The 20,031-nt window shown below is 39.7% G+C and overlaps 1 protein-coding gene across 1 annotated transcript in view; it reads right to left on the bottom strand.

The window, feature by feature from the left end:
- Positions 1–11,841: 11,841 nt before the first annotated feature.
- Positions 11,842–20,031, bottom strand: part of LOC137750363 (signal-regulatory protein beta-1-like) — a 35,018-nt gene continuing 26,828 nt past the window's right edge. The window contains 2 exon segments of the mRNA XM_068524746.1: positions 11,842–11,915; positions 13,451–13,765. Coding sequence (XP_068380847.1) covers positions 11,842–11,915; positions 13,451–13,765 — 389 coding nt within the window.

The raw sequence follows: 20,031 nt of genomic DNA on the forward strand, positions 1-20,031 counted from the left end.
TTTGTTAAGGTTTATTTTGTGACCTAGGATATGACATGTCTCTCTTGGTTTCATGAGAGACATGGAAAGAATGTGTATTCTGCTTTTGTTGGAGTGTTCTATAAATGTGCATTAGTTTCAGTTGGTTGAAAGTTGCTTTCTGATTTAGTTTTCTTACATCAACTGAGTGTCCTACAATTCAATTCAATTCTGACACTAACTGCTTGGTGTTAGAGAAGTCCTTACAGGCTAAGGGGCTCAGTTCCACAAGACTGCCCCTGCTTCAGACTCTAACCTGAAGTATACCCTCTAGTCCTGGGTATCCTCAAGCCACTCATACTTTGCCTGGCTGGCCATGAATTTGGAGTTTCCCACAGGTTCAATAATTTGCTAGAACAACTCACAGAACTCATGAAAGTGCTGTACTTATGATTACCATTTTATCATAAAGGATAACAGTGAACAGCCAGATGAACTCTTTACAAGTCTGTAAGAAGTCCAAGCACAAGAACTTCTATCCTTGTGGAATCAGGGATTCCACCACCCTCTCAGTACATCAATATTTTAACCAACCAGGAAGCTCCCTGAGCCTTGTTGTTCAGAGTTTTTAATATCAAGATTTCTTTACATAGACATGTGTGATGAAATCATTGGCCATGTAATTGAGCTCACATTTCCAGCCCCACTATCCCTGGATGTTGGAGATTAGAAGGTTAGGCTGAAAGTTCAAACCCTCTAATCACATGTTTGGTGTTTCTGGTGACCAGCCCCCATCTGAACTGATCTAGGAGTCCCTCCAGGAGTCACTTCATCAGCATAACAGACATTCCCGTCACTCAGGAAATGCCAAGCTCTGTCAGGAGCTGGAGATAAAGATTTATAGACCAAATATAAAGACCCAATATATTTTTTATTATACCATAGTAGTGTTGTTCAGTTCTGTATTCTTGCTGATATTTTTGTTTACTTATTTCTTTGAGACAGGAGTGATGAAGTCTCCAATTATAATTATGGATTTGTCTATTTCTCCTTTCAGCTTGTTAATTTTGCTTTCATGTATTTTGATGCTCTTTTTTAGATGCATACACATTTATTTGTAAATTGGCACTCTGTGATTATGTGATGTCCCTCTTTATTTCTGGGAATTTTCTTTGCTCTGAAGTATAAATTATCTGTTATTAATACAAACAGTCCTGACTTAACAATGGTTCAACTTACAATTTTTCAACTTTACACTGGTGTGAAAGTGATATGGATTGAGTAGAAACCGATCATGAGGGATACAGTTAGAACCATTCTGTTGTAACCCATATCCATTCTGTTTTTCACTTTCACTAAAGCATTCAATAAATTACATGAAATATTCAACACTGCAGGTAAAATACATTATTTTGCCCAACTATAGGTTAATGTAAGTGTTCTGAGCACATTTAAGGTAGGCTAGGCTAAGCTATGATGTTTGGTACATTAGGTGTTTATTTATTTATTTATTTACTAAATAGTTTTTTTCTATTTTTTTTATACAGCAGGTCCTTATTAGTCATCAATTTTATACACATCAGTGTATACATATCAATCCCAATGGCCCAATTCATCACACCACCCCCACACCCCCGCAGCTTTCCCCCCTTGGTGTCCATACGTTTGTTTTCTACATCTGTGTCTCAATTTCTGTCCTGCAAACAGGTTCATCTGCACCATTTTTCTAGCTTCCACATATATGCGTTAATATACGATATTTGTTTTTCTCTTTCTGACTTACTTCACTCTGTATGACAGTCTCTAGATCCATCCACGTCTCAACAAATGACCCAATTTCGCTCCTTTTTATGGCTGAGTAATATTCTATTGTATATATGTACCACATCTTCTTTATCCATTCATCTGTCAATGAGCATTTTGGTTGCTTCCATGACCTGGCTATTGTAAATAGTGCTGCAATGAACATTGGGGTGCATGTGTCTTTTTGAATTGTGGTTTTCTCTGGGTATATGCCCAGTAGTGGATTGCCTGATCATATGCTAATTCTATTTTTAGTTTTTTAAGGAACTTCCATACTGTTCTCCATAGTGGTTGTATCAATTTACATTCCCACCAACAGTGCAAGAGGGTTCCATTTTCTCCACACCCTCTCCAGCATTTGTTGCTTGTAGATTTTCTGATGAAGCCCATTCTAACTTGTGTGAGGTGATACCTCATTGTAGTTTTGATTTGCATTTCTCTAATAATTAGTGATGTTGAGCAGCTTTTCATGTGCTTCTTGGCCATCTGTATGTCTTCTTTGGAGAAATGTCTATTTACGTCTTCTGCCCATTTTTGGATAGGGTTGTTTGTTCTTTTAATATTGAGCTGCATGAGCTGTTTACATATTTTGAAGATTAATCCTTTGTCCGTTGATTCGTTTGCAAATATTTTCTCCCATTCTCAGGGGTGTCTTTTTGTCTTGTTTATGGTTTCCTTTGCTGTGCAAAAGCTTTCAAGTTTCATTAGGTCCCATTTGTTTATTTTTGTTTTTATTTCCATTACTCTAGGAGGTGGATCAAAAAAGATCTTGCTGTGATTTATGTCAAAGAGTGTTCTTCCTATGTTTTCCTCTAAGAGTTTTATAGTGTCTGGTCTTACATTTAGGTCTTTAATCAATTTTGAGTTTATTTTTGTGTATGGTGTTAGGGAGTGTTCTAATTTCATTCTTTTACATGTAGCTGTCCAGTTTTCCCAGCACCACTTATTGAAGAGACTGCCTTTTCACCATTTTACATCCTTGCCTCCTTTGTCATAGATTAGTTGACCATAGGTGCGTGGGTTTACCTCTGGGCTTTCTATCTTGTTCCATTGATCTATGTTTCTGTTTTTGTGCCAGTACCATATTGTCTTGATTACTGTAGCTTTGTAGTATAGTCTGAAGTCAGGGAGTCTGATTCCTCCAGCTCCGTTTTTTTCCCTCAAGACTGCTTTGGCTATTCGGGGTCTTTTGTGTCTCCATACAAATTTTAAGATTTTTTGTTCTAGTTCCGTAAAAAATGCCATTGGTAATTTGCTTAGGATTGCACTGAATCTGTAGATTGCTTTGGGTAGTATAGTCATTTTCACAATATTGATTCTTCCAATTTAAGAACATGGTATATCTCTCCATCTGTTGGTATCATCTTTAATTTCTTTCAACAGTGTCTTATAGTTTTCTGCATACAGGTCTTTTGTCTCCCTATGTAGGTTTATTCCTATGTATTTTATTCTTTTTGTTGCAGTGGTAAATGGGAGTGTTTCCTTAATTTCCCTTTCAGATTTTTCATCATTAGTGTATAGGAATGCAAGAGATTTCTGTGCATTAATTTTGTATCCTGCAACTTTACCAAATTCATTGATTAGCTCTAGTAGTTTTCTGGTGGCATCTTTAGGATTCTCTATGTATAGTATCAAGTCATCTGCAAACAGTGACAGTTTTACTTCTTTTTTTCCAATTTGTATTGCTTTTATTTCTTTTTCTTCTCTGATTGCCGTGGCTAGGTCTTCCAAAACTATGTTGAATAATAGCGGTGAGAGTGGACATCCTTGTCTTGTTCCTGATCTTAGAGGAAATGCTTTTAGTTTTTCACCATTGAGAATGATGTTTGCTGTGGGTTTGTCGTTTATGGCCTTTATTATGTTGAGGTAGGTTCCCTCTGTGCCCACTTTCTGGAGAGTTTTTATCATAAATGGGTGTTGAATTTTGTTAAAAGCTTTTTCTGCATCTATTGAGATAATCATATGGTTTTCATTCTTCAATTTGTTAATATGGTGTATCACATTGATTGATTTGCATATATTGAAGAATCCTTGCATCCCTGGGATAAATCCCACTTGATCATGATGTATGATCCTTTTAATGTGTTGTTGGATTCTGTTTGCTAGTGTTTTGCTGAGGATTTTTGTGTCTATATTCATCAGTGATATTGGTCTGTAATTTTCTTTTTTTGTAGCATCTTTGTCTGGTTTTGGTATCAGGGTGATGGTGGCCTCATTGAATGAGCTTGGGAGTGATCCTTCCTCTGCAATTTTTTGGAAGAGTTTGAGAAGGATGGGTGTTAGCTCTTCTCTAAATGTTTGATAGAATTCACCTGTGAGACCATCTGGTCCTGGACTTTTGTTTGTTGGAAGATTTTTAATCACAGTTTCAATTTCATTACTTGTGATTGGTCTGTTCATATTTTCTATTTGTTCCTGGTTCAGTCTTGGAAGGTTATACCTTTCTAAGAATTTGTTCATTTCTTCCAGGTTGTCCATTTTATTGGCATAGAGTTGCTTGTAGTAGTCTCTTAGGATGCTTTGTATTTCTTCAGTGTCTTTTGTCATTTGTCTCTAGGTATTTTTTGATTTCTTCTTTGATTCCTTCGGTGATCTCTTGGTATTTAGTAATGTAGTGTTTAGCCTCCACGTGTTTGTGTTTTTTACATTTTTTCCCCTGTAATTCATTTCTAATCTCATAGTGTTGTGGTCAGGAAACATACTTTATATGATTTCAATTTTCCTAAATTTACTGAGGCTTTATTTGTGACCCAAGATGTGATCTATCCTGGAGAATCTTCCATGCACACTTGAGAATAAATTGTAATCTGCTGTTTTTGGTGGAATGGCCTATAAATATCAATTAAATCTATCTAGTCTATTGTGTCATTTAAAGCTTCTGTTTCCTTATTTATTTTCATTTTGGATGATGATCTGTCCATTGGTGTAAGTGAGGTGTTAAATTTCCCCACTATTGTTGTGTTACTGTCGATTTCCTCTTTTAGAGCTGGAAGCAGTTGCCTTATGTATTGAGGTGCTCCTTTGTTGGGTGCATATATATTTATAATTGTTATATCGTCGTCTTGGATTGATCCCTTGATCATTATGTAGTGTCCTTCCTTGTCTCTTGTAACATTCTTTATTTTAAAGTCTATTTTATCTGATATGAGTATTGCTACTCCAGCTTTCTTTTGATTTCCATTTGCATGGAATATCTTTTTCCATCCCTTCACTTTCAGTCTGTATGTGTCCCTAGGTCTGAAGTGGGTCTCTTGTAGACAGCATATATATATGGGTCTTGTTTTTGTATGCATTCAGCAAGCCTGTGTCTTTTGGTTGGAGCATTTAATCCATTCACGTTTAAGGTAATTATTGATATGTATGTTCCTATGACCATTTTCTTAATTGTTTTGGGTTTGTCTTTGTAGGTCCTTTGCTTCTCTTGTGTTTCCCACTTGTAGTAGAAATAACAGATTTCTGTTTATTAATCTTGCATCCTACAACCTTTCTGAATTCATTTACTAGCTCTAATAGTTTTGAGGTGGAGACTTTAGGGCTACCTATATAGATTATCATCTCATCTGCAAATAGTGACAGTTTTACCTCCTCCCTTCCAATTTAGATACCTTTTATTTCTTTTTCTTATCTGATTGCTGTGGCTAGGACTTCTTATTTATGTTAAAAAGAAGTGGTAAGAGTGGCCACCTTGTCTTGTTCCTGATTTTAAAGGAAAGTTTTTCACCCTTTCACCGTTAGGTATTATGTTGGCTGTTGTCATAAATGGCCTTTATTATGTTGAGATATATTCCCTCTATACCCAGTTTGATAATAGTTTTTATCATGAATGGATGTTGAATTTTGTCAAATGCTTTTTCTGTGTCTGTTGAGATGATAATGCTATTTTTGTCTTTCCTTTGGTTAATGTGGTGTATCACATTGATTGATAAGGATATCTTGAACCATCCTTGTGACCTTGCAATGAATCCAACTTATTCATGGTGTATGATCATTTTTATTTATTGTTGCATTCATTTTGCTAATATTTTGTTGAGGATTTTTGTATCTATATTCATCAATGATATTGGCCTGTAATTTTCTATTTTATAGTGTCTTTGTCTGGTTTTGGTGTCAGGGTAATGGTGGTTTCATAGAATGGATTTGGGAGTGTTCCCTCCTCTTCAGTTTTTTGGAATAGTTTGAGAAGGATAGGTATAAGTTCTTCTTTGTACGTTTGGTAGAATTCCCCTGTGAAGCTGTTCAGTCCTGAACTTTTGTTTGCTGGGAGTTTTTAAAATTACAGATTCAATTTCACTTCTAGTGGTTGGTCTGTTCAAATTGTCTGTTTCTTCTTGACTCAGTCTTGGCAGGTTGTATGTTTCTAGAAATTTATCCATTTCTTCTAGGTTGTCAATTTGTTGGCATATAACTGTTTACAGTATTCTCATGATTTTTTGTATCTTTTTGGTATTTGTTGTTATTTCTCCTGTTACATTTCTTATTATTTGGTCCTCTTGCTTTTCTTCTTGGTGAGTCTGGCTAAATGTTTATCAGTTTTTTTTATCTTTTCAAAAAAACCAGCTGCTCTTGGTTTCACCAGTCTTCTTTATTGTTTTTCAATTAAGGGTAGTTCTTCTGCCTTTTCATTTTACATAACCTTCTCTGTCTCTGTGAATTTAGATGAAACAGTTATCTATTGTGATCTTGAAGGGTTTTTTATGTGGGTATGTGCCTGTGTAGACTGTGTGTGCCCACTATCTTTGGTGTGAGGGCTGGATTTCTAAAAAATTTTATTTATTTATTTATTTGGCTGCATTGGGTCTTCTTTGCTGCACGCGGGCTTTTCTCTAGTTGTGGTGAGCGGGGGCTACTCTTCTTTGCAGTGCAAAGGTTTCTCTTGTTGCAGAGCATGGGGTCTAAGTGTGTGGGCTTCAGTAGTTGCAGTGCATGGGCTCAGTAGTTGTGGCTCATGGGCTCTAGAGTGCAGGCTCAGTAGTTGTGGTGCACTGGCTTAGTTGCCCCACGGCACGTGGGATCTTCCTGGACCAGGGGTCGAACCCATGTCCCCTGCATTGGCAGGTGGATTCTTAACCACTGTACCACCAGGGATGTCCTTGGGGGCTGGATTTGATGTGGATACCAGCCACGTCTTTCCTTAGGGTGTGCTTGACACTATCACCTTGATAGTAGGTGTGGCTGCTGTTGGAGGAGCTAGAGCTGGCACCAAGTGAGGCAGCACTTCTTCTCAGCTCAGTGACAGTCACCACCCTGTCAGGGGCAGGGGTTTGCTCCCAAGTTTCTGGAGAGGAAGTCCTGAGGGTCAGGCTGGCTCTGTTCCATTTAGGTGTGTGTTTTTCCTCCTCCTTGCACTGGTGCCTTTCCCCAAAGGAGGGGAGTGCTGAAGTAAGTGGGGCTCATTTATTTTTAAGTAAGAGATTTGACATGCTGCCTGTTTAGACATCTACAGCACTACTCAGATATAATCTAAGTCTTTTCTCCTGTTGTGGTCATCCCAAATCTAGTGCAAGTGTGTGGCATGGAATGGGTGGGGACTGCAGCATTGCGGTTACAAGAATTGAAGCAGCTGCACTGCTGTCTGAAGTATGGGCTGCTTCGATGGACCACTGCCCGATCTGGACCATTTTCCGGCCCCCTGGGTTACCTCTGCATCCTTAGATTGAGTCTTTCCCCAGGTCCTGGCTGCCCTAGATCCAATGCCAGGTTGTGGTGTGGAGTAAGAAGGGCCAGGGTGTTCACTCAGCCTGGATTGGGGAGTGCTGAAAGGCAACATCTGCTAGGGTAGACCTCTCTTAGCCCTTTCTGGCAGCAAGCCAGCACCTGTGCACTCCTCACAAGTGGAGTCTAGGTTTCTCCAGCCTTTCTGTCTGTCCCAGCCATTCTCCAAGCAGCCAAAGGGATTTGTCTTCTCCATGTAGGATCCCAGGATCCCTATCTGTGGCTTGAGCTGCTCACTCCCCAGGGTGAGTCTCCACCCATGTGATCTGCCTTTTCCTTAGTCCCCTCCCAGGGGCATAGGTCCCAACCTGATGCTTTTCTTCCCGTTCTACCGAATAATGTGGGAATATTTCTTACAGTCTTGGTTGTATAGGAGTTCTGCCAGTTTCCAGTTAGTTTTCTGGGGGAATTATTCCACATGTTGATGTATTTTTGATGTGTTTCTTGGGGGAGGTGAGTTCCATGTCCTCTTACTCTGCTATATTGAGCCCCCTCCCTTCACATTCTCTCAGTTGTTACACATATAAATGAACAAGGTTCCAGATGATTCCAGCCCCTTGAAGTTTTTACCCCTAGCTGAGGCTTCCCAGGTGAGGCCCCAGACAACATACAGCAGACACAAGCCATTCTTGTGTTTTGTCTGAATTTCTCAACCACAGTATCATTGACCATCCTGAAATGGTTGTTTATTTCCCCTATGTTTTGGGGTGTTTTATGCAGGAATAGTAACTAGCACACCATCCTTGATGATATTGCTCCCCATCCCCACTCATTAAACTTTAACTCCTTCACTGTATTTGGTATTCCTTGCTGGCAAGGACCATTGAAAATGTCATTAGGAGACAGGCTCTGGGGTCAAGGGAACTTGGTTGGAATTATAGGGCCACCTGGTGTGTGCATGACAGTGGGCAAGTCATCATCAACATGCCTACATCCTACTGTCTAGTTGGCATCTATAAACTGATCTCATTACTTACTTCCCCATCAGGCTGTTTGTCTTGCGTCCCCATCCACTCAGTTAGTCAAGCCAGAAAACCCTGGTGTCATTTTTGCTAACTCCTCTCATTCCTCCACATTCCTTTGTCTAAGTACATCTTAAATCCTTCTGTGTGTCTCTTTCTCCACATTTATGTCTGGCTTGGACGGCCTATCAATTTGCCTCACTTACCCTTTCCTGATTTCAGTCTTTTCCTCACACTGTAGCCAGAGGTGTGCTTTTACAACAGAAATCTGATCATGTCACTCTCATCAAGTGCCTTCTCACTGCTCTTAAGGTAAAACTAGAGTCCGCTCATGTGCTCAGCTGACCTTGATTGACACAAATGCTTTGCCAGCTTCAAATAGGAAGCCCTTTCTCAGCTACACTGGCTTTTCTTCAGTAAGGCAAACTCTACATATTCTCCCTTTCTGCATTGTACTGGGGATGCCCACCCCATCTCCTCTGTGTTATAGAAAAACTTAGAGTATTCTTAATTACCTCACCAGAATCTGTAATCATATATTTATGGTCAATGTTTGCCTTTCCCACTAGAGTGTATTCCTCAATGAGAACAGAGGTTGGGTTTGCTCTGTTTCCCACTGAGAATGCTCAAGATGTGGCTTTGAAGGGAGGGAATGGCTAGTGTATTCATGGTAAATGTTCATGCAGTGCAACAACTGGTGTCAACAACTGATCTGATCCTCCACAGAAGCATAGAGCCACAGGGTCTCTACATTTCTGGTATCCCACAGATTTTCTCTCCTCCAATTTTTCCTTCTTGGAGCTCCTCCATTTTTGGAAGCCCTGAGAGCCTGACAATCATTAACTAAACCACAGAGGTGACCTCACAGCTACCCAATCTTAACCTCACTTTGTCGGGGCTGTGCTTTACTCTTAGTATTGGACGATCCCTGGATGAATGTTATTGGGTGTCTAAATTGCTGGTGTCTTGCTTGTGGGTGAGCTTTGGAAGGTATTATAGAAAGGAATGGGTGAGGGGAACCACATGCCTGTTGGGTGGGATAAGGTCTGTGGATTTTAACACAGAAGACACCTACCAAATATTTTGTGAATTGTATATACAGACAGTTACCCCAAGTTTCCTTTAGAGTTAGACCCTAAACTCAGGCGACATTACTAAGGGTGAGAGTGGACATAGCTAAGAACAAAGAGGTGGTTGAGTTCCTAAGTGGGTCTTTTAAGCTAAAGTCAAGGTAGTAGACTATAGAACTAAGGTTTTTGAATGCAAGAGTCAGGTGTCTTGTGGAGAAGTTTTTGAATTCCTACTGCTTTACATTGAAAATAGTAACCAAAGTCCTGAAGGAAGCAACTAGTCATTCATTCAGAAAGTCTTTATTAGGTATCTGGTTGGTTCCTGCCACTGTTCTACACAAGGGGGTATAGCAGTAAAAGAAAAAGCAATCTTTTAGTTACCAAGGAACTAATATGCATGTCAGTGAGGCCATCTAATAAACAATCCAGTAAATACATAAAATGTCAGATGGTGATATTGTTACAAGAGGCATATGGCACTATAAAGGAGATGGGAATGCTAGACTTGGGGGTCCTAGAGTCTGTTAAAAGTAACATGATATATGGGTAGAGACCTGAAAGAAGTGAATGAGTGAGTTTTGCAGATATCTGGAGAAGACCATTCCGGGAAAAGAGGACAGAAAAGGAAAGGTTTAGGGAAGACAGTGAAGGTCAAGGGCCCACTGTGGCCAGAGCCCAGTGTGTAAGGGGAAAAGTGGAAGCAGATGAAGTCAGAGAGGTGGGGGCAGCTCGAATAAGGGCTTGTAGTCATCACAGACTTCTTCTGGCTTTACTTTGAGATAGGAAGACACTGAGGTGTTTGAAGAGTGATGGAGTCCCCCTGGTTCCTCTGAGGAGAAAAGTCTAAGGTGCATAAGGGTGGAATCAGAGAGACCAGAGTTAGGAAACTATTGCAATAATCCAGGTGAGTGGTAAGAATGACTTAGTACAAAGTGGTAGCCTTGGAGGTGGTGACAGGTGATTGGATTCTAGGTCTGTTTTGAATGTAGAGATGATAAGATGTGGGGTATGACTTGGATGTGGAGTATGAGGGAAAAGAGGATTAAAGATCATTCTAAGATTTTGGCACATGTAGTAGACAGCCCTTAAGGTGGCTCCCAACGATCCTGGAATTCACATCCTTGTGCAACTATTTTACCTTGAGTGTAGGCTGCACCTACTCACTGAATTCTAAATGAATAGAATACAGCAAAAATGATATCACTTCCATAATGAAATCACAAAAAAGCCTGTGACTGTTGTCTTGTTCTTCCTCTCACTTATAGTGAGGAAAATCAGCTGCCATGGTGTCAGGTGTCCCAGAGAGAGACCCATGGGGCAGTGAACTAGTGACTTATGTTGTGGCCACCAAGGACCTGAGTCCTGTCACTAGCTATGGAGGTGAGCTTGGAAGCAGATCCTCAGCCCCCAGTGAAACCTTCAGTTGATGGTAGCTTTGGTTGACACACTAACTACAACCTTTACGAGACTGTGAGCCAGAGGATCCAGTTAAGCCACAGTCAGATTTTTGACTGAAATAAACTGAGAAAATATTTGTTGATGTAAGCCACTAAATTGTGGGGCAATTTTAAAATCCAGGAATAGAGAAAAATACACCCAAATCTTTTAAGCTAGAGAAATTGTAGACCGGGCCCAGAGGGAGATGAGTTGAGTGAGCTCATGAAAACTTAGACATGAGAGTGGGATTCAGGACCCTTTGTTCTACCTTCCTGGGGAGATGGGGTGAGTCCCCCAAGGCCTCCTGTTCAGCTGCTCTAGGTCTTGTCCTGAGACCCTTTCTGGGGGCCCTGTGGTGTGTAAAGGAGTGTGGGGGGCAGGTGGTCAGTGAGTGAAGCTCCCTAGACCTGAGTGGCTTCCCCTCTCCTTCTCTCAGGCTGAATTCCTCAGGAAGGAAGGAGGTAACAGAGATTGAAGTTCCCACAGGCAGGGAAGGGAATAGCTGTCCATGCATCTACTCAATCAGTCAGTACATGTTTCTTGAGTGTATACTCATGCCAACATCTGCGCTCAGCCTGGGGAGGTGTGGGGAGTTGATATCAGCCTTGTGAGAGCAGACACTGCCCCTTCCTTGGGTCCTACATTTCTATTGTCTTTTGGACATCTTCTGCAAACCTTCGATCAAGCCCCCTTCCTCTATCACACTCCAGATGGAGCTACTTACAAGATTCTCTAGGAGTTCCTGGAAAAGTAATAATTGTGCGTCCTTCTCATATCTCCAGATGCACCTTGGCACAATGTAACCTTTTGGACATTTCTTCGACTAACTCATCCTAACCCTAGCCTGCTCCTAGACCGGGCTGTGGCCACCACTTTGTCCTACATCCTTGAGTCTCCTCTCAATTTACAGTCAGGTCCTCTGCCTCCCGCAGAAGAGAGGTAGACACCTCCATCACCAGCAACACTTTGTGGCCTAGGAGGAGAGTCCCAAATGAAAGGGTGGGCAACAGGAGCCGTCAGAATACATGTAAGTCCATACCCCAGGGTCCGTGCTTTCCCATCATTGGTGACAACTGTTTCTGCTGCAGTGTGTCCTGCCTAGCACAGAAACCTGAGGCAGAAGCCCAGGCAATCACAAATACATCTCACACTGCTCGGCTGGGATTTATCTAGAATATAGGAGGAGCATCCTCAATCATTTAATTATCTTGCATGACATTGCTTGCTCCTCAGCATAGTCCCATGAGATAGGTATTATTATCCCCATGTTGGTGAGAAAATTGAGGCTCAGAGATTTTAGGAAACTCTTTAGGGTCACAAGTTAGTGAGAGTCAAACCCATGTCTGAAATACTATGCTCATCATTGCTGTCCTTCTAGATCTAGAAAGTACAGGATATCCAGACATCCAGAGGGGGACTAGGAGAACAACAACATATCAGGGCATAGGTCATATGATTGTTTGTTTATTCTAGTAGTAAGTGGAGTATAAACATGTTCCTCTTTGGAGAATTTCAAGGCTTCCCTGCTCAGCATAGGACTTGAGCTCAATAGGAACTGAGAGAATAATAAGAAAACCTCCTGGCAAGAAATCATTAAGGTCATTCAAGGGGACATTGGCTCCCTGGTTTCGGTAAGGACCTCAGACCTTATCTAGTCCTCCCACGACCAAGTAACTGAAACCCACTTTTTTTCAGAGACCTAAGAGGATGTGAACAAATCATAAGCAGGAAATCTCTCTGAGAAGTTGGATTCGGTGTACTGTTTTCTAACAATTATATAATTTCTATTACACATCTTATAATTTTGAGTTGTTTGGATTATTTGGAAGTGTGTGTGTGTGAGAGAGAGAGAGAGAGAGAGAGAGAGAGAGAGAGAAAGCTTTACTTTTATAATTTATAATTTCGCAATTTTAAGAAAAAAGTTTTAAGGAAAGATAAATAAATCACTTGCCATTGACTACTTTTTAGACTTATTCAGAGGAGCAGAAACCAAAAATGTCATTTTTGAAGTGACCTCCTGCCGCCCATCTTGTTCTGCCTGGCAGGCGAGCACAGTGTCCTCTATGTGATCAGGTCTGTCCACCAGGATTGAGCTCTGCACAGTGTACAGTCCATCTCTCCTCTTGGTGTGTGTCAGGGTCTTATCCATCCAAGAGACTTTTCCATTCTTCAGCCAGGTCAGCCGTATGCCCTGGGGGAGAACTTCTTTACCTTGCAAGTGACATTTATCTTGTTCTTTGAGACAGGGTGTTCAAAAATAGACATGGTGGGTAGAACTGAAATAGCATAAGACAAAGGTTCAGATTCCAGGAAACAATCATGTCCACCTTACTTATTACTTGGTGACCATTTACTTAGCACCTACATAGCATGTGGCAGTCCCTAGCACATAGTAGGTACACAATAACTAGAAGATCCTATTATTATTTAGGCCTGTCCCCTGAAGTAAATTTGGGGGAAACTTCTCCAAAGCCAGGTGAAAGCCTGGCCGCATGTGGTGCCAACTACCTAGCATGGTCTTAGACAAATCAGCAGTCCCTTGAAGAGGATAAGGTAGGCTTAGGTGGTTTACATCACAGGTGATATAAGCATAGAAGTCCTGTAGAGACAGGACTACCTCAGCAGTACTGGAGATTTTGTAGGTATTGCTGTCCTTCACCCTGACCACGCGGGTCTGGAGGGATGAGATTTCCTTCCCATTTTTGAACCACTTCAGGATGATGTTTTTGGGAAAGAAACCATAGGATGTGCAGCTGAAATTCACAGCCTGCCCAACTAGGGCCCTTTCTAAGGGGCCTATTACCACAGGCAGAGAAGTTGGAGCTACAAGAAGAAAGATAATAAACCATTAATATTGGTGAGCCAAGAAGTATTGTGTGCATTTTATATAATTTTAATTCTGACAACTCTGTGACTGGTATGATAATGTTCATTTCATAAATAGGAAAATGGAGACTGGGACAGGCAAGGGACATACTAGCCGTTAGCAGAGCCGGAACTGGAATGCAGGTTTTTCTCTTAATCCTCAGGCCACATTGTTTCTCTGTTCAGGAGCCACTTTCCTATATCTTTACCATTTTTTGTATTGATTCTTCCTCCTACTCATTCTCATTTAATAACTTTTAGACAACTAGGAGTAGAAGAGAAATTTCCTCATCTGATATTTATTTATCAAAATTCTAAAAACAACATGTCATTTTTAATGTGAAATTTTACAAGAATGTCCTTTAAAATTAGCAACAACAGGACACCCACTCCACTGCATCTCTTCAATGATGTACTGGAGATCCTGGCTAATACAATGAGGCAAGAAAAAGTTATGAATAATTTGGAAGGAAGAAGAATATAATATACATGTACACAGAAAAAGATGCAATTAAATCTGTTGACCAAAATACTAATGGATTAGAATACCTACATATATTGGGAATTTGGGGACCAGCGAAAAAGTGGGCCAAGCAACATTTTGTGTTGGGGATAATTATTGTTTTATAAATCTCATTGAACATGGAAAAAAATCCTAACAGATTACATTCTTAAATCTAAAAGTTGGTAAAACTATTAGAGGAAAAATAATAAAAGAATATCTTTAGATCTAGATGATATCAAGGCAAGATATGACAAACATTCAAACAATATTTCAATCTTACATAAGCTTTCCCAGAGAATAGAGAAAGAGTACACTTCCCGTCTCAATTTTGAAGCTAGCATAACTTCAATAACAAAACTCCAACAAGGATAATATAAAGAAGTAAAATGACAGATCATAGATCATTCTCACTTAAGAATATAGATTGTAAAATTCCAAGTAAAACTTTAGCAAACCAAGTAATACACCAACACCCAGTTGGTTTTATTCCAGGAATGGAAAATTAAATTAATATTAGAAAATCAAACCATATAATTAATCACATTTACACATTGAAAGAAAGACAATAGAAACCATATGATAATCTCAACAAATGCAGGAAAAACATTAAAATATCAATACTCTATACCTGTTTTGTAAATAACTTCATTTGTACCATTTTTTTAGATTTCACATATGAACTCTGAAATAGTCACAGATGTAGAAAACATACTTATGTTTACCAAAGGGGAAAGGGGGGAAGGATAAATTAGGAGATTAGGATTAATACATACACACTACTATATATAAAATAGATAAATAATAAAGACCTACTGGATAGCACAGAGAACTCAATATTCTGTAATAACCTATATGGGAAAAGAATCTAAAGAAGAAAGGAGATATGTATATGTATAACTGATTCACTTTGCTGTACACCTGAAACTAACATAACATTGTAAATCAACTATACTCCTAAAAAATTTTTTTTAAAAATCAATACTCATCTTTAAATATTAATTGAAAATAGAAGTGAATTGCTTAATCTGGTAAAGATAATCTGTTATATGGACACTTATGCAATTGCTATTTTTGTTTTATACAAAATGGTAAAATATTAGTTATATCATATGGTTCATTCTAGTTTAAAAAATATAGCAAACATCATACTCAATGGGGAAACACTCAAAGCTTTGAAATCCTGACAATATAATCTTGCTTATTACCACAACTTCAATTTATTGTTTTATCAGAGGTCTAGGTTGCTTATTAGATCATGAAAGGGGTATATATAAAAGGCATAAAGATAGGATCGAAGACAATAAACTGTTATCATTACTGTATGCTATCATTATGCATCAAGAAAGTCCAAAAGAATCCATAGAAAAATTTTTAGAAATTATATTAGATATAAGCAACGTTGCTAGATGCAAAATCAATACACACAAATCAATTGTAAGAAAATTAGAAAATGAAAAAAAATTAATTGATGTCATTTATAATAACATCAAATATATCATGTAGGAATAAATCTAACAAGAAATGTGCCATTTTTATAGGAAAAACTACAAAACTTTATTGATTAACATTATAGAGGACCTCAATGAATGAAAAGGTATATAATGTTCATTGATAGAAAGATGATATGGTAAAGATATGTATGATATTATAAAGAGATGTATGTTTAAACATATATAAAGACATAAACATTTCATTGCTTCCCAATTGATAGTCAGTTCAATCCCAATTAAAATTCTAAAAGGTGTATATATGTGTGTGTGCTGAATTTAATAAAAATATTCTAAACTTTATGTAAATGAAAAAAGTCAAGCATAGCTAAGTAGAAGAACAAAGTGGGATGACTTGTTTTACCACGTATGAAAACTGACTCTGGAGCTGTAGTTATAAAGATGGTGCTAATTAATGGAGGGATGAACAAAGAATATACAACATGGAACAAATTACAGAGCCCCAGATCAAACCCACTTATATATGTATACTTAATTTTTGACAAATTTACACCATACAGAGCGGTGGGAGAAAAGGCATCTTTTTCAATAAATAAGGGAGGAACAATTAGATATCCATATAGAAAAAAATACAGTTGAACTCATATCATATCACAAACGTGTATTACAGGCTACATGTGAAAGGCACAAATATAAGGCTTTAATAAGTTATATAAGGGTATATTTTCAGGATTTTGGTGGTAAGGAAAGGTTTCTTAAACAAGTACTAAAAGCTATAACAATAAAGGAAAAGATTGACAAATTTGACCACATTAAAATTAAAACCATTGTCTTTGTTTTGCTAAATTCTTGATATGGATGCTTCAATTACTGGTTTTCAGTCTTCTTTGTTTTCTAATACAGGCATTTATGACTACATATATCCTCTAAGAACAGCAGTAGCTGCATGCCTCAAGTTTGATATTTCATAATTATTCAGTTCAAAATATTTTCTAATTTGCATTGTAGTTTCTTTAGGTGGTTTATTCAGATTATTTCCTAAGTTTCTAATACATAGCAATTTCTAATTATCTTTTTGTAATTGATTTATAGCTTAATGGCATTAAAATCAGAAGGTATATTCATATAAGTTCAATATTTTGAAATTTGTTGAAACTTACTTCACGACCCAGCATATGATTAATTTTGGTTAATATTCCACATGCACTTGAAACGAATATTTATTTTCCAGTTGTTGGGTGGAGTACTATATATATGTCAATTGAATCAACATTGTTAATCATATTGATCAAATATTTTTACCCTTACTGTCATTTCATCTGCTTGTCCTAATAGTTACCTAGAGAGCTATGGTGGTAGGCAGCCTCTAAGATGGTCCCCAATAATGGACACCTCCTGGTATTCATACCATTATGTAATCCTCTCCCCTGGATCTAGTGACTTATTTCTAATGATAGAAGAGCAAAAAATGATGGAATGACACTTCTGATATTAGTTTACAAAGAGACTGTGATTTCTATCTTCCTTACCCTCTCTTTCCTGCTATTCAAGAGAACCCGTCTGCCATGTTGTGAGATGCCCTGTGGCCTAGTGGAGGGTAACTATCTTCAACCAATAGCCAACAAAGACCTGACGCCTGACAAAAGCCATGGGAGTGATCTTTGAAGTGAATTTTCTCCAGTTGAGCTTTGGATGACTGCATTCCTGGCTGTCACGTGGACTGCAGCCTTGTGAGAGACCCTAAGCCAAAGTCACCCAACTAAGCAGCACCTAGATCTACTTCTGACCAACAGGTACTGTAAAATAATAAATGTTTATTGTTTTAAGACGCTAAGTTTTGGGGGTAATTTTTAAAAAAATTTTATTTATTTATTATTTATTTATTTATTTCTTATTGACTGTGTTGGGTCTTCGTTTCTGTGCGAGGGCTTTCTCTAGTTGTGGCAAGCGTGGGCCACTCTTCATCACACTGCGCGGGCCTCTCACTATCGTGGCCTCTCTTGTTGCGGAGCACAGGCTCCAGACACGCAGGTTCAGTAGTTGTGGCTCACGGGCCTAGTTGCTCCGCGGCATGTGGGATCTTCCCAGACCAGGGCTCTAACCTGGGTCCCCTGCATTAGCAGGCAGATTCTCAACCACTGCACCACCAGGGAAGCCCTGGGGGTAATTTTTAATGCAGCATAGAAAACTAATAGATTTGTTAAAATCCTACTACTATGATAGTGATTTTCTCTCTTTTATTTCTGTCATTTTGCATATTTTGAGGCTATATTATTAAATGTATACACATTTAGGACTGTTATAGCTTCCTGGTGAGTTGAACTTTTAATTGTTACAAAATTTGTATAATAATTCTTTACTTAAAGTCTATGTTGTCTGGGGAAACCTTCAAGATGGTGGAGGAGTGAGACGAGATAGCCTTCCTCCCCACAAATACATCAGAAATACATCTACATTTGGAACAACTCCTACAAAACACCTACTGAACGCCGGCAGAAGACCTCAGACTTCCCAAAAGGCAAGAAACTCCCCACGTACCTGGGTAGGGCAAAAGAAAAATCAAAAAACAGAGACAAAACAATAGGGACGGGACCTGCACCAGTGGGAGGGAGCTGTAAAGGAGGAAAACTTACCACACACTAGGAAGCCCCTTCACTGGCGGAGATGGGGGGTGGCGGGGGTGTGGGGGAAGCTTTGGAGCCACAGAGGAGAGTGCAACAACAGGGGTGCAGAGGGCAAAGCGGAGAGATTCCTACATAGAGGATCAGTGCCAACCAGCACTCACCAGCCTGAGAGGCTTGTCTGATCACCCACCGTGAGGGACTGGTGGGGGCTGGGAGCTGAGGCTTGGGCTTCAGAGGTCAGATCCTAGGGATAGGACTGGGGTTGGCTGCGTGAACACAGCCTGAACGGGGCTAGTGCACCACAGCTAGATGAGAGGGAATCCGGGGAAAAGTCTGGACCTGCCTAAGAGGCAAGAGACCATTGTTTCGGGATGTGGGAGGAGAGGGAATTCAGAGTACCTCCTAAACAAGCTCCAAAGATGGGCAAAAGCCACAGCTATCAGCGCAGACACCAGAGATGTGCATGAAACACTAAGGCTGCTGCTGCAGCCACCAAGAAGCTTGTGTGCAAGCACAAGTCACTATCCACACCTCACCTCCCGGGAGCCTGTGCAGCCCACCACAGCCAGGGTCCCGTGCTCCAGGGACAACTTCCCTGGGAGAACACATGGCACGCCTCAGGCTGTTGTAATGTCACGCTGGCCTCTGCTGCTGCAGGCTCTCCCCATATTCCATACCCCTCTCTCCCCCCAGCCTGAGTGAGCCAGAGCCTCCTAATCAGATGCTACTTTAACCCTGTACTGTCAGAGCGAAGAACAGACGCCCTCAGGCAACCTGCATGCAGAGGCGGGGCCAAATCGAAAGCTGAACCCCAGGAGCTGTGCTAACAAAGAAGAGAAAGGGAAATCTCTCCCAGCAGCCTCAGGAGCAGCAGATTAAATCTCCACAATCAACCTGATGTACCCTGAATCTGTGGAATACCTGAATAGACAACGAATCATCCCATAATTGAAACAGTGGACATTGGGAACAATGATATATATATACATTTTTCCTTTTTCTTTTTTTATAGGTGTGTATGTGCATGCTTCTTCACGTAATTTTGTCTGTGTAGCTTTGCTTTTACATTTCTCCTAGGGTTCTGTCTGGCCGTTGTTTTGTTTGTTTGATTGTTTGTTTCTTTTTAAGTATAGTTTTTAGCGCTTGTTATCATTGGTGGATATGTTTTTTGGTTTGGTTGCTCTCTTCTTTCATTTTTATAAATTACTTTATAATTTTTTATATTTTTAATAATTATTTCTTATTTTTTATTTTAATAACTTTATTTTATTTATTTATTTATTTTTTCTTATTTTCTACATTTTCTTCTGAGCTGCGTGGCTGACAGGGTCTTGGTGCTCCAGCCAGGTGATAGGCTTGTGCCTCTGAGGTGGGAGATCCAAGTTCAGGACATTGGTCCACCAGAGATCTCCTGGCTCCACATAATATCAAATGGCGAAAGCTCACTCAGAGATCTCCATCTCAATGCTAAGACCCAGCTCCACTCAACGACCAGCAAGCTACAGTGCTGGACACCCTATACCAAACAACTAGCAAGACAGGAACACAACTCCACCCATTAACAGACAGGCTGCCTAAAATCATAATAAGGTCACAGACACCCCAAAACAGTACCAGACAGGGTCCTGCCCACCAGAAAGACAAGAT

This window comes from Eschrichtius robustus, chromosome 16 (genome assembly GCF_028021215.1).
Source record: "Eschrichtius robustus isolate mEscRob2 chromosome 16, mEscRob2.pri, whole genome shotgun sequence".
Taxonomy (NCBI): Eukaryota; Metazoa; Chordata; class Mammalia; order Artiodactyla; family Eschrichtiidae; genus Eschrichtius; species Eschrichtius robustus.